General features: G+C 38.0%; 1 protein-coding gene across 3 annotated transcripts in view; it reads left to right on the top strand.

Annotated features, from left to right (window-relative positions):
* The window catches only part of ADGRB3 (adhesion G protein-coupled receptor B3), a 705,027-nt gene that overhangs the window by 269,805 nt on the left and 419,866 nt on the right, over nt 1-15,356 (top strand). For all 3 annotated transcript variants that reach the window (XM_038748665.1, XM_038748662.1, XM_038748664.1), the window contains exons 7-8: nt 763-927; nt 1,346-1,510. In XM_038748665.1, coding sequence (XP_038604593.1) covers nt 763-927; nt 1,346-1,510 — 330 coding nt within the window. The remainder of the gene's footprint in view (nt 1-762; nt 928-1,345; nt 1,511-15,356) is intronic.

Genomic DNA, 15,356 nt, shown 5'->3' with positions numbered 1-15,356 from the left:
CTTTAAATCTATTGTGATGCAGGAAGGAAGAAAAAAAGGAAAAATTTCATTTTATTTCCACATCAACCCAAAAATAAAATGTTTAAACTCCTCTAATTGTCATTTTATTGTTTTTCTGATACTTTGTGCTTCTGGATTAATTGTGAATTTTTTCACAGCATATTTAGAGTAATATTTACTTCATTAAACATTCTGGAGAGTAACAGAGAGATAAGAATATCTCTAAAAGGCTGGATTGCCGACTAAGTTTTATAGCTGTCAGACAGATTTGTTTAAGTGTATATTTTCCCAAATGGTACCTTGGGGACATTAGTCATCTGGTAAAAGCTTGAATACCCTGTAAGCCTCTTCTTTCTGTGTCACACTTTTTCTAGCTCTATGTGTGTTCTCATTTCTCCTTACTCTGTAAGTATCCAGTATTCAGTGACTTTGGTGGAGTGGGAAAATAATAGCTGGAGAAATGGGAAGTAATTTGGGAGAGAAACTGAGAAATGATGACTTCAAAAGTAACGATGATGTACCCAAATTTAAAATACTGCCTCAGTTGATTACACCACCTATGAGGGTCTTTGTCAGTAACAGGAATAAAATATACAAATGCACAACTGGCTTCAATCATATCTTTCAATAAGGTCCTCACAACACAGATCCTTAAAATTACTGGGTTAGTTCACCTGATATGCCTGAAAGCATTTTCACCCAATTCATACTGTCCTTTCTACTGCCCATACTGACCTAGTCTCTTTTTTTGCTTTTTGATAGTCGATGGGCAGTGGCAAGAGTGGAGTTCCTGGAGTCAATGCTCAGTGACATGTTCTAATGGCACCCAGCAGAGAAGCAGGCAGTGCACTGCTGCTGCTCATGGAGGATCTGAATGCAGGGGTGCCTGGGCTGAGAGCAGAGAGTGTTACAACCCAGAATGCACAGGTAAGGGACACTCGCCAAACTTCAACTGGGCCCTGCATTTCTAAACACAAAGAGACCTAAAGGTAAAATAATGCAAGCCGTGCGGACTTTATTTTGAATGTGCATCCTTTGCTACTGAAAGAATTTTGTAAACATACTTTAATGAAAATGTTCAGGATATCATTACTGTGGTTCACTTTTTTAAGCTTACTCATAACCGTACCTTAAAATACGATATGAAATATGAAGAAAAAAATTATCCACAAACAATGTTGCACTCTGTAGTACTGCATGGGACTGACTGTCATGTGTATGACTTTTTTGTAGCTAACGGTCAGTGGATATGAAATGAAATATGAAGAAAGAAATTATCCACAAACAATGTTTCGCTCTGTAGTACTGCATGGGATTGACTGTTGTTTGTATGACTTTTTTGTAGCTAACGGTCAGTGGAATCAGTGGGGACACTGGAGTGGTTGCTCCAAGTCATGTGATGGTGGCTGGGAGAGGCGAATAAGGATTTGTCAAGGTGCAGCAGTAACTGGCCAGCAATGTGAAGGAACTGGTGAGGAAGTTAGAAGATGCAGTGAACAAAGATGTCCCGGTGAGAAATGACAGAAATAACTTCTTCACATTTGTTGGGGGGATTTTGATTGACTAAAAATATTCAATGTTCAAAATTTTTCAGAAATGTATATAGGCAAAAGACATCTGTGACCATAGATATACCCTAGCAAACCATATCAGGTATGTCCATATCAAAAATATTTGCAAGGATTTGAACAACTGAAGCATTGTGCAACAGACTTACATTGTTTAAAGAGTATCAAATGAGTACAAATACATTATTTTGGAAAATTCTGCATTGCACTTATTTTTTCCCCTTGAAATTCATCAGTGCTTTGTTCCCCATTTCACAGCATAGAATCTTCTTGTCATGAATCTGGATGATTTCAAGACCAAATAAAATAACTAATCATTCTACATCATATGAACTGAATAAATAACTGTATGACTTCAAATTTTTCTAATTATCTAGGATATCATGAGGCATGATGTATTTTTAGAGAGTAATTTTGGAGGGAATTGTACTCTCCTGACATCAGTTGTTGGGGCAAAAGCTAAATTTAAGAAACAAGCTAATGTAAAGTAAGAAACCTATTACTACCTATTATAGGCAAGTCCAGTGTTTCTGGAACCATATCCCAACTGTGTTTTCTTGAAGTCCATCCCCAGTTCTCTGATATCAGTCAATCTGCATGATTGACAGAGAGCATTTTAGACTTCCAGTTCTTAAATCTATCTTCACCAGCTACTGACCTAAATTGCTTCAAGTCCAGAGGGCTGAAGCACAGAGCACCAGGCAGAATCCAGAAATCCGTTTGAAAATTGTTAAGTAATCAAGAAACATTACCTCATCTGTAAAATGGGGATTTAGTCTGTGAGCCCCATGTGGGACAACCTGATGACCTTGTACCTACCCCAGTGCTTAGAACAGTGCTTGGCACATAGTAAGCGCTTAACAAAAACCATCATTATTACTACAACTAATAATAATAACAATAATAATAATGATATTTATTAAGTGTTTACTGTATGCCAAGCACTGTACTAAGTGCTGGGATAGATACAAGAATAATCATATCAGACACAATCCCTGTCCCACATAACGACCACAGTTTAAGTAGGAGGGAAAACAGTTATTGATTGAATCTCCATTTTATAGATGAAGGACAAGGAATTTTCAAGTCAAGGAGATAGATTGAGGTTAAAGCACCAATAACATTACTACACATCTTTTGGGATCTTTTTCTTAGAATTTAGAATTAAGTGTTTCAAGTGGTAAATTTTTTTATCAGTATTGAATGAAAGTAATGTGTTACAAATGAATGCTTATATTCATTCATTCATTTATTCAATCATATTTATTAAGCATTCACTGTACGCAAAGCACTGTACTAAGAACTTGGGAAAGTATATTATAACAGTAAACAGACACATTCCCTGTCCACAACAAGCTTATGGTCTAGAGGGGGAGACAAACATTAATTATAAATAAATAAATTACAGAAATATACATAAGTGCTGTGGGGCTGGGAGGGGACATGAATGAAGGGAGCAAGTCAGAGTGACACAGAATGGAGCGGAAGAAGAGGAAAGAAGGGCTTAATCATGAAAGGGCTCTTGGAGGAGATTTGCCTTCAATAAGGTTTTGAAGTGGGGAGGTGGGAAAATTGTCTCAGATATGAGAAGGGAGGGTATTCCAGGCCAGAAGCAGGGTGTAGGTAAAAGATCAGGTGAAATTGAGGTATAAGACAAGATTTAGGTGCAGTTAACATTAGAGGAGCAAAGCGTGTGTGCTGGGTTATAGTAGGAGTATAGCGAGGTGAGGTGTGACAGGGCAAATCGATTGAGTGCTTTAAAGCTGAAGGTGAGACATTTTTGTTTGATGCAGAGGTGGATGGGCAAACACTGGAGTTTCCTGAGGAGTGGGGAAACATGGTCTGAGCGTTTTTGTAAGAAAATGATCCGGGCAGCAGAGTGAAGTATGTAATAGAGTGGGGAGAGACAGGAGGCAAGGAGATTAGGAAGAAGGCTGATACAGTAATCAAGGCAGGATAAGATAAATGCTTGGATTTACATGGTGGGAGTTTAGATGGAGAGGAAAGGGCATATTTAAGCTATGTTGTGGAGATGGAACTAAGGATTTAGTGGCTGAATATGTGGATTGAATGAGCGTTAGAGTTAAGGATTCAAGGATAACACTGAAGTTACGGTGAGACAGAAAGGATGGTGGTACCATTTATAGTGATGAGAAAGTCAGGGAGAGGACAGGGTTTGAGTGGGAAGAGAAGGAGTTTTATTTTGTACATGTTAATTTTGAGGTAATGTGAGGACATCTAAGTAGAGATGTCTTGAAGGCAGGAGGAAATGCGAGACTACAGAGAGGCAGAGAGATCAGGGCTGGAGAAGTATTGCCTACAAGTGGTAGTTGAAGCCATGGGAGCATATGAGTTATCCAAGGAAGTGGGTGTACATGGAGAATAGAAGGGGACCTAGAACTGAAACTTGAGTTACTCAAGGTTGCTGATGATAAAGGAGAAAAGTAGTTACTTAAAAAGCTTAATGTCATTTGTCAAAAATGAATCCGATACTAATTAATCAATGAATAATATTTATTGGGACTCTACTGGATGCAGATCACTATTTTAAATACCTGGAAGAGTTCCACAAGATTTGTACATGATGAAACATGGTTTCTGAAGTCAAGTAATTTACAGTCTAATGGAGGAGACAGGCAGATATGAATTAGTTGCAAATAGAAAAGGAAAAAACACAATTCTTCAACAGCTCATAGCAGGAGTGTTGCATTGTCCCCTAATTCCTACTAATCCTCTCTTCCCTTGAGGTAAAAGTGCACACACTCATCACTGCCATTTCTACAAACTCATCAACTAATCCTAGACCTGCATTATTTCCACAGTCTCCTTCATCTACTCTTGCATTCATCATGTAGCTCAGTGTTGTTGGCAGAATTCTAGAATCCAGGAGGCTTTGTCTCTCCTTAGATTCACCTTTACCTACTGAAATGCAGGTCTACCTCCTGTTCATTGAAAATACTTTGTCTTCTTATGTGATACCTGAACTTACATTCCTAAATGACTATTCCAGACCTTTAACTACTTCATGAAACCTTCAGCGTTTCCATTTCCTCCTCTTCTAGTCCCTTATGAATTTGGCAGCTGTTTTATTGGTGGATTTCATCAATCATGAACTTCCTCAAGGCTTACCATCACCTCTCCAAACCCTTTCACATATCCTCCTGACTATTCTCTTTTTTCATGCTCGCCTGTGGATAATAATTCCTGCCTGTGCTTAAATTTATCCTCTATGTCTGTGCCCTAGAACCTAGCTCTTCTCTCCTTCATAAATCTTGTTTTCACCCTATTTCTGTCCCTTACTGCTACCATCAACCTCTCACTTTCCAATAGCTCCTTTCTCTTTGGCTTCAAACGTGCTTAAGTCTCCTCTACACTAAACTAATCTTCACTGGATTCCACTGTACATGTGTGCAGGGACTCTTTCTGTTTATTGTTAAATTGTACTCTCCAAAGCACTTAGTACAGAGCTCTGAATACAGTAAGCACTCACTAAATATGATTGAAAGAATAAATGAATGAATGCTATTGTACCATCTCACAATTTCCATTGTTATACAAATTCTTATAATCTTCACTTTTCTTCCTCTTTTAAAATGATATTTGGGAAGCAGCATAGCCTAGTGGAAAATGCATGGCCCTGGGAATCAGAGGACCTGGATTCTAATCCTGGTACTGCCAGTTTTCGACTGTGTGACCCTGGGCAAATCCCTTCACACTTCTCTGGTCCTCATTTTCCTACCTGTGAAATGGAGATTAAGTATCTACTCCTCTTTCTATTTAGACTGTCAGCCCCATTTGGGGGTGACTGTGTCCAACCTGATTATCTTGTATCTACAAAATACTTAGTAAAGTGCTTGGCACATAATAAGTGCGTAAAAAAGCTATAATTATTAATTATTAATGTATTGCATTTTCCCCTTCATTCCACTTAGACTTTGCTCCCCTAAGTAAAAGCCTCTTCCTTGCCAGGTTAAATGGACTGTATTCTGGCTCTGTCTTCTTTAAACTCTTGGCTCCCTGCAAACTAGTTGAAGGAAAAAGGATTAAAATGCTACCTAATTTTGGTCTCATTTATCAATTGGTCTCTTTATCAATCAATCAATCACTGTACTAAATGCTTGGGAGAATAAAATATAACAGAGTTAGTAGACAAGTTTCCTGTCCACCATGAGCTTACAGGCTAAAGAGGAGACTGATACTAATATAAACAAAAAAAAATTAATTACAGACATGTACATAAATGCTATGGGCTGAAAGATGCATGAATAAAGGGTGCAAGGGCAACGCAGAAGGGAGTGAAAGAATAGGAAATGAGGGCTTTGTCGGGGAGTTGTGCTTCTAATAAGGGTTTAAAAGTGGGGAGATGCTCTTGGGCTGCTTCATCTTAATCCCATTTTCTGGCATCTCTTCTACACCTAACAATGGACATCCTACAGGTAAGATGTTCTTGGATCCCTATCCTTCTCACTATACACCTATTTGTCTGAGGAGCTCATCTGCTTCCGATGGCTTCATAACGGTCAATGGTATTTATTGAGCACTCACTGGGTGCAGAGCACTGTACAAAATGCTGGGGAGAATACAATGCAATAGAGTTGGTCAACCATGCCCACCATAAGTTTACATTTTAACTGATGGAATCAGGAAAACAAAGGAAGTCAGAAGTTATCATTTGTTGTGTGGGTTGTACGTTAGCAAGCTCTAACCTTAGATTTATTTGTTTTACTTGTACATATTTATTCCATTTATTTTATTCTGTTAATATGTTTTGTTTTGTTTTCTGTCTCCCCCTTCTAGACTGTGAGCCCACTGTTGGGTAGGGACCGTCTCTATATGTTGCCAGCTTGTACTTCCCAAGCACTTAGTACAGTGCTCTGCACACAGTAAGCACTCAATAAATACGATTGAATGAATGAATGAATGAATATTACATTTCTATATGGAGTGTGGGCAGGGAATGTGCCTGTTGTACTCTCCCAAGTGCTTAGTACAGTGTCTTGCACACAGTAAGTGCTTAATAAATATGATCGATTGACATTGATTGATTGATTGATTGAGTCCTGCCTGCCATATATATTAAATGTCTCTAAACAATTAACTCCTAATATTCTTCCTACCTACACCCTTTCCTTCTCCTAATCTTCCCCATTATAATCAACAATAACAACAAACTTGCTGATCCCAGAAGCCTCCAAACTTTGTATCATCTTGAGCAAGTTGTTATCATTTATCTTTCTCACTTAGTCTGTCACTAAATTCTGTCTGTTATTTCATCACAATAACTCCCAGGTTCATCCCTACTTCTTCATCCAAATGCTAGAGGCTCTGTGCCACCTTGGTACTGCCTCCAATCTTGTCTTGACAAAACTACCTTATTGTTTCTCCAGATGCTTCTAGCCTCTCCCCACTCCAGTACTACACTCTGGAGCCTAGATAGTCTTTCTGTAATGTCAGTCAGCTTACATCAGTCTTCTCTCCCAAAACTGCTCCACATTACACAGAAATTACTGGTGGTTGTCTTCAAGGCACTCCACCAGCCTTCTGTCTCTTGCTTTTTTGATCCCTACAGCAGCTAGACTCTAGTCTATGTTCTTTCATCCTTCCAAATAGCCTTACTATGCTTCCTTCAAGATTCCCCTGACTCTAACTCCTATAGAACTATCCACCTACACCAGTCCTTTGAATCTGAAAGGGAAGGAGTTCCAGGTAGGAGGAAGTGTATGAGTAAAGAGTTTAAGAAGAAAAAGTCAAGAACAAAAGCTTGGGTGTAGCTAAAGAGTGAGAGAGATAACCCTGCTGAAGCAGCCTGGTAGTCAAAGGATCTGCCAACACCTTTTTGTTGTGCAACCTTGGGCAAGTCACTTAACTTCTCTGTGTCTCAGTACCTCATCTGTAAAATGGAGTTCAAGATTGAGCATGGACATGGACTGTGTCATCTTAATTAGCTTATAACGCTGGCACATAGTAAGCACTTAAAGAATATTTTTTTAAAAGGGCCTTAAAAAATGGTCAGCAGTTTTAGGAGATTTCTAGATTTATTGCAAACAAAGGACATCTTAACTCTAAGTGTTTCTGGTCAGAAAAGATATCAATGCCAATATAATGTAAAAAAAGCATGCTCTATTCATTTGTTCACATTCAGAGGGTATTGAAGATACATCAATCAATCATATTTATTGAGCACTTATTGTGTGCATAGAACTGTACTAAGTGCTTGGGAAAATACAGTACCACATTAAAGAGAAACAATCCCTGCCCACAATGAGATCACAGTCTAGAGGGGCAGAGACAAACATCAATACAAGTAAACAAATGTAAAGAAATAAAATTGCAGATCTATACATAAATTATGGGGTTGGAGAGGGGAGAAGAGCAAAGGAAGCAAGTTAGGGTGATGTAGAAGGGAGTGGAAGGTAAGGGAAAGTGGTGTTTAGTTTGGGAACACCTCTTGGAGGAGATGTGCTTTCAGTAAGGCTTTGAAGGGGAGAAGAATAATTGTCTGGAGGATTTGACAAGGGAGGGCATTCCAGGCCAAGGTAGGACATAGCTAGGGGTCTACAGTGAGACAGGCAAGAACAAAGCACAGTGAGAAGATTAGCACCAAAGGAGTGAAGTGGGTTGTAGAAGGAGAGAAGGGAGTTGAGGTAGGAGGGGTCACAGAGATTTAAAGCCAATGGTGAGGATTTTGTGTTTGATACAGAGGTGGATAGGCAACCATTGAAGATTTTTGAGGAGGAGAGTGACACGCCTTAGACGTTTCTATAGAAAGATAATCCCGGCAGTGGAGTGAAGTATGGACTGGAGTGGGGAGAGGTAGGAGGTTGGGAGGTCAGAAAGAAGGCTGATTCAATAATTTCGGTGAGATAGGATGAGTGATTATACTAAAGTGGTATAGGTTTGGATGGAGAGGAAAGGGCAGATTTTAGCGATGTTTTGAAGGTGGGACCTTCAGGATTTGGTGATTTGGGTTTAATGAAAGAGCGGAGTCAAGGATGATGTCATGGTTATGGGCTTGTGAGACAAGAAGTATGGCTGTGCTGAAGTGATGGGAATGTTGAGGAGAGGACAGGATTTGAGAGGGAAGTTAAGGAGCTCTGTTTTGGACATGTTAAATTTGAGGTGGCAGGAGGAATGGGGAATAGAAGGGAACCAAGAACTGAACCTTGAGGGGCCCCCACAGTTCAATCAACCAATCGTATTTATTGAGCACTTACTGTGTGCAGAGCACTGTACTAAGCGCTTGGGAAGTACAAGTTGGCAACATATAGAGACGGTCCCTACCCAACAGCGGGCTCACAGTCTAGAAGGGGATGATAGTTAGGTGTTAGGCTCACAGTTAGGGGATGGGAAGGAAAGAAGAAGCCCACAAAGGAGACTGAGAGTAAATGGCCAGAGAGATAAGAGGAGAACCAGGAGAGGATAGACTCAAGGAAGCTGAGGTTGGATAATGCAGCCGGGAGAAAGGGATTATCCACAGTGTCAAAAGTAGCTGAGACGTCCAGGAGGATTAAGATAGAGTAGGAGCCATTGGAGATCATTGGTGACCTCTGAGAGGGCGGTTTCAGGGGAGTGAAGGGGACAGAAGCCAGATTGGAGGGGGTCCGAGAGAGAGCTGGGGGAGAGGAATTTGAGACAGCAGGTGTAGATGAATCAACAAATCACATTTTATCACAAAATCAAATATCTAAAGAATTGAATATAAAACAGAGTATCATTTTGCTCATAAAGAACGGGATTATATGTTTAAATACAGAATTTTCATTGATAGACTACATTATTTTTTCATTTACACTGTGTTGTTCAAGTTGAGGCATGCAGGTCATTTAAAATAACTGAAAGAAGTTGTATGGCATTAAATGTGCAACATAAAAATTGTTCAATTTTCCTGGACAAAAGTCTTAGAACTATAAGACAGTAAGATAAAATTAAATTAAGATGTTTGATGTGGAATATATAATTCAGTCTCTCAGCATACCAAGCATACCAAGGGTTTCTTTAGATAGCTGTTTTAGACGATTTGCATTTGTAAATTGAGAGATAAAACAGAGCTGTTGCAGTAGGGTTTTCAAAGATTGCCACCTGCTGTTAGCAAACTACTTTACAAATGTATTTACAAGGAACATGTTCTCAAGACATTATGAATTGTTCACCTGGTTTGTTTAAAGACTCGCATCATTCTAGGCAAACTGCATCAACAAAATGCCTCTAGGTACAATAATAAGATGGAAAAAATCGTAACTATTTATTCTTCACAGGCAAATTGTTCAGTGTGTTTACCCCTGACACTGACAGTGATTTACTGACTATCCCAATTGCATAACAACCATATAATGCCACCAAAAAAAAAAACACTTAGCACTACTAAAATGCATTGGAAAGTATGATAAATTATGATATTGATCATGAAGAAGATGGAGTCTTCTTTGAGGAATGCTGTATAAGCCTCGGTCCAGACACCTTAGTACTAAATAGCTGTTGAAGGAATTCACTCTGGATTGATAGTGCTAGTCATGTTTCTGTTAGCGAATGGAGTGCAATCAATCAATCAATCAACCAATCAATCGTATTTATTGAGCACTTACTGTGTGCAGAGCACTGTACTAAGCGCTTGAGAAGTACAAGATGGCAACATATAGAGACAGTCCCTACCCAACAGTGGGCTTACAGTCTAAAAAGGGGTGACAGAGAACAAAACCAAACATACTAACAAAATAAATAGAATAGATATGTACAAGTAAAATAAATAAATAAATAAATAGAGTAATAAATATGTACAGACATATATACATATATACAGGTGCTGTGAGGAAGGGAAGGAGGTAAGATGAGGGGGATGGAGAGGGGGACAAGGGGGAGAGGAAGGAAGGGGCTCAGTCTGGGAAGGCCTCCTGGAAGAGGTGAACTCTCAGTAGGGCCTTTATTTTAATGTCTGTCTCCCCCTCCAGTCTGTAAGTTCCTTGAGGGCAGGGATTGTCCAGACCTCCCCCTTTGTGTATCACTCTCCCAAGCACTTAGTACAGTGGCCTGAACACAGTAAGCACTCAATAAATGCCACTGAGGGATTGTTCCGCTAGAGCAACAGAGTAAAATGGTACTGAACCGTGGCATAGGGTGGGGATAAACCTGGGTCGTTTCCAGGAGAGATACCTGGAGAGAGCAATGAATGAGTAGTCAAGTAGGTGTGCAGTATATTGCAGAGTACATGTGCAAACTTAACTAGCCAACATAGGCTGGTTCAGATAGATCCTGAACAAGAAACAATATAGCAACTTATGAAATTGTCTAATTTTTTCTAGATCGGTTTAAGGAAGTTGTCTTTATGTCATTGGCTATACAAATCTTGTGAGCTGGGTGTTCTTGTCAATATGCACTTGTATATAGATGTGATTAGCATTTGTGAATCAAAAACAACAAATGTAATTGTGAATGCTTGTATTTTTAAACATATAGTTCATTAATGATATATTAACTGTATAAGTAGGAAATCAATACCTTTTTCGGCTTCATATTCAGTAATAGTGCTTGAGAATTGAACTTCTCAAAATAGCAATCTTTTTAAAAGTGCTTATTCACAAAACAACTTGATGGGTCCACTTGGATTTTTCCCTGAATAGGAATCTACCACAGAGTCATGAAATTTTGAGTGGTTAGTAATTATTATCTGATGATTGCGACTGTAGGATTTTGATGTCTCATGAACTTTAATCCCATATAGATGGACAATTACTGGAGAAATTTTGAAACTAACAAACCACTTTCTAATATATTGTTCCCTCTTTGTGTCAGTAAACAAGCCCAGGCAGTCCTGGATACTACTATAAATTTCAGTAGTGTGTTTATGCTTCGCTTAGTCTGGATGCAAAACAAATCCATCAAGTGCCAAGAGACCCTCTGTGCCAGTGAAGAAAAACAATGTACATATTACTTGGTTTGAACCTTAATGAAAATGATGATAAATCACCTTCAATATTAGCCTGAAGTGACATGAGGCAATCAGAATCCTTTAATGAATACCTAATATTTTTCTACCAGCATTAGGAAATTTCTTCAGAGAAGGAAGGTTATTGTCAATGAGATAAAATGTGTAGATATAAGAATCTGAAAGAGAGAGGGCACTAAAGAGTTGGCAACATAACACTTTTACATCTATAATGTAAAAATGAATAGGAGAATTTAAAGAAATTATTTATTAATTCAGGCAATAAAGCAAAGAAAAAATAAGCAAACAAAAATTTGGTTACTAAAAAATAGAGCGTTTTTGCCTTGAATTATGTTGATAGGTATTAAGTTGATAAATTCTCCTGCAATTGCTCTTATTTTTCCACTTCACTGAAGGCAAACCTTATAAATGGCAGTATTTTTACCTAATACTTAAAAGACTTATTTCTTAAATAACATTACTTATTTGGTTTATTTATTTATATGATCATTATTTATCTGATATTATTTATCAGACATTATTCATCACATTAAAAAAAAGCCCTGGGCTGAAGGCATTTGTAGAGCATTTTATAACCTGCAGGAAAAGCATATGCTCCAATATTCCTTCTACTAACTTTCTAACTCTTACAACAATGGGAACTGAGCAAGTGCATAGAGCAATAACCTGGTACAGATGCTCATCCACAGTGAAAAAAACTGTAACCTAATGTTAATGGGTCCATGTTTCAATTTCACATTCACCACAGAGACTTTTTTCTTCCAATTCTGTAGTGCGTGGTTATAGCTACCATGTATACAGGTGGTGTGAAACCTAGAATTTACAGGGGACTAAAAATTTGAATGGCTGTGAATTAGATATAGTAGTAAAATTAATGGAGAACATTTTATATTCTTGTACTGTATTGGATTCTGTGTTAGCATTCCTTCCTTCACAAGTTCAATGGCTCAAAGATGGAGAAGATTCATCCCCCTGAAGAACAAGAGCTAAAATTACTAGATCTCCATCCACTGTATTTGATGGCATTTGCAGAGAGCTACTTCTGCCACTGCCATCACTGGGTGATGGAAGAGGTGAATTTCATCCATGGTAAAGGGAAATTCAGTTTCTCACTCGACAAAAAACTTTGGACAGTGATATTTCACATGTTTTTGACAGTATTCTTAGCAATTGTCACTTCTGTAGGTAGTACTTTAGGGAACCAGTGGTAAACACACTCACATGCAGGGAAAAACTATATTTTATGTGATTGCTCTTTCCACTTTCTTATTGGTAACTTCACATTAGTCAGAATTAGTACATTTCCCAAAAAAATTCATGTGTTTAGCATGAAAACTAAGTTCCTTATCAAATCAGTGTAAATCCTGAATATCCTTCAATTAAAAACAAACAGAAAAGAATAGTTTTTACAGATTAAAGGCTAATTGCTAAATAAATGCTACTTTGGTTTTAGGTAGCACACTAATTCCATATTGTAACTCCAGCTAAAGTTATGGAGGGGTTTTAAAATTAGTTTATTCCTACAATGCAAAGTTGAGCCCTCCATGTGATCTACTTGAAAGAGAGAATAGCATATCTCCACTTCCTAAATTGTTGAACAGGTGATTTTTCAACTGACTCTCAGAGGAAAAAAAGCTTTACTGATCCTAAAACAGATGATCATTTATTAGGTATGTAAAAAGGAAAAGTTATAGAGGAATTTCAGAAGATTTCACTATCCTCAGTGTAGTTAAAATCCAAGTAGAGGAAACAAGAATAACATTATAAAAACAAATAGCATTTAAATGAAGCCTCCTTTCAGCTATGAAATTAATAATCTTTCAAATTTTCAATCACAGTATTACTGGGAAAGAGGCAAGGCCTTTGCTCCAATAGAGGAGGGCTTGGAACTGTCTTGTGTAGCTGTAATGGTAGATCTTGTAGCCTTCCCTCTGTTGTGAAGCAGAATAAAATGATTCAAGTAGTAGAATCAGACATAAGATCACTGCAGTACAGAGGAAGAGGGAATTTGACCAGCAATGGATAAAGGATACGAAAGGAATGAAAGGAATTAGATTAATCTTTCAGAAGATGCAACCAATAGTTAGTTGTAATTGAAATAAAGTTTCCACCTGTCAGATGAACAGTATTTGGGCTACTTGAGTTACTCAACTGCCTTGGTGCTCACTGTATGTCAGCAAAATTTATCTCAGCTTCTGAATCCATTCATGATTCTCATTCAGTCTCCACATTTATGAGCATTTCTTGAGAATCAACAGTTCTTAAATGGCATTTCTAAAGAGTGATCATATTGCTGGGAAAATCTAGCAGATGTTAAATTGACTCTATTGAATGCTATATAATCCTGGGCTAGCATGGTATTTTCTTTGGTGTTTGTGTTCTAAATATCCCTAGGTAGTCAAGAACCTTAACAGGGGAGCTAAATGAATATTCTTTAAAATACTATGGGACTATGTGAAAGGGAATAAAACAATAGCACAATTTTCTCACCACTAATTTTTAGCTGCCTTATGAAAACAGGAAAAAAATCACATGTTCATAGTGAACACCAAACTAGATACGAGTCATTCAAGCAGTGCTGATTTTTTTCAAAACCAGCATACTCTATAGATAGGAATGTGGCTTATAGAAACTCTGATCAGTCTTATGTGAATTAGCTCCTCTTTATTGCTTACCACCACTACAAAATCTAATAAATGACTAAAGCAAAATACTATTAATTCCAAAATTCAGTGTTATTTATTGAACATTTACAGTGTGCATGGCACTGCACCAAGTACTTGTGAGATAAAATACAACAGAGTTGGTAGACACATTTTCTGCCCACAAGGAGTTTGCAGTCTAGAGGGGAGTTTATAATCTATAGTAAACAAATTTCACCCTAGCATTGTCTGAACTGATGAATTTCACACAAGCATTGGGGTAACAATGAGGAGCAGCATGGTCTTGTGGAAAGAACACAGATCTGGAAGTTACAGGACCTGGGTTCTAATGCTGACTCTGCCAGTTACCTGCTGTGTGATCTTGGGCAAGTCCCTTAACTTCTTGTATCTCAGTTTCCTCAATCTGTAAAAATGGAGATTCTGTGCTTGTTCTCCTTCCTACTTAGACTTCATGTGGGTCAGGGACTGTGTATCTGTTCTAATTAACAAATATCTACCCCATCGCTTAGAGCAGTGTTTGAAATCAATCAATCAATCAATCGTATTTATTGAGCGCTTACTATGTGCAGAGCACTGTACTAAGCGCTTGGGAAGTACAAATTGGCATCACATAGAGACAGTCCCTACCCAACAGTGGGCTCACAGTCTAAAAGGGGGAGACAGAGAACAGAACCAAACATACCAACAAAATAAAATAAGTAGGATAGAAATGTACAAGTAAAATAAATAAATAAATAAATAAATAGAGTAATACATAGTATTATGTACTATATAATACATAGAGTAATACATAGTATTATGTACTATATATTATGTACTATAAATAAATAAATAAATAGAGTAATACATAGTGTTACATACATACATTGAAACATAGTAAGTGCCTAAGAAAACATTATATGTATGCTGTAACCACCCAAACATCATCTCCACAAAACGGCTGATGGGAACCCCCTAATGTGATTTTTTTTTGGTTGGGCTGGTGGAATTGACCATTGCCATGGAGATGGAGTCCAACAGAGAGTAGCTTAGCAGGTTGGTGGAAAGAATGAGAGGCAACTAATGCTGTCTACCTTCTACCCTCCCCCACCACTAATCTTGAGTCTGCACTGGTTATCATTTCTGCAGTTTGCTCCACAGAGGTTTCACCGTTGGAATTTTGTGAAGCATGGTCATCTTGAAATA

This window comes from Tachyglossus aculeatus, chromosome 1 (genome assembly GCF_015852505.1).
Source record: "Tachyglossus aculeatus isolate mTacAcu1 chromosome 1, mTacAcu1.pri, whole genome shotgun sequence".
Lineage (NCBI taxonomy): Eukaryota > Metazoa > Chordata > Mammalia > Monotremata > Tachyglossidae > Tachyglossus > Tachyglossus aculeatus.
Note: the sequence above shows the minus strand (reverse complement) of the source record. Positions and strands in the feature narration are given on the sequence as shown.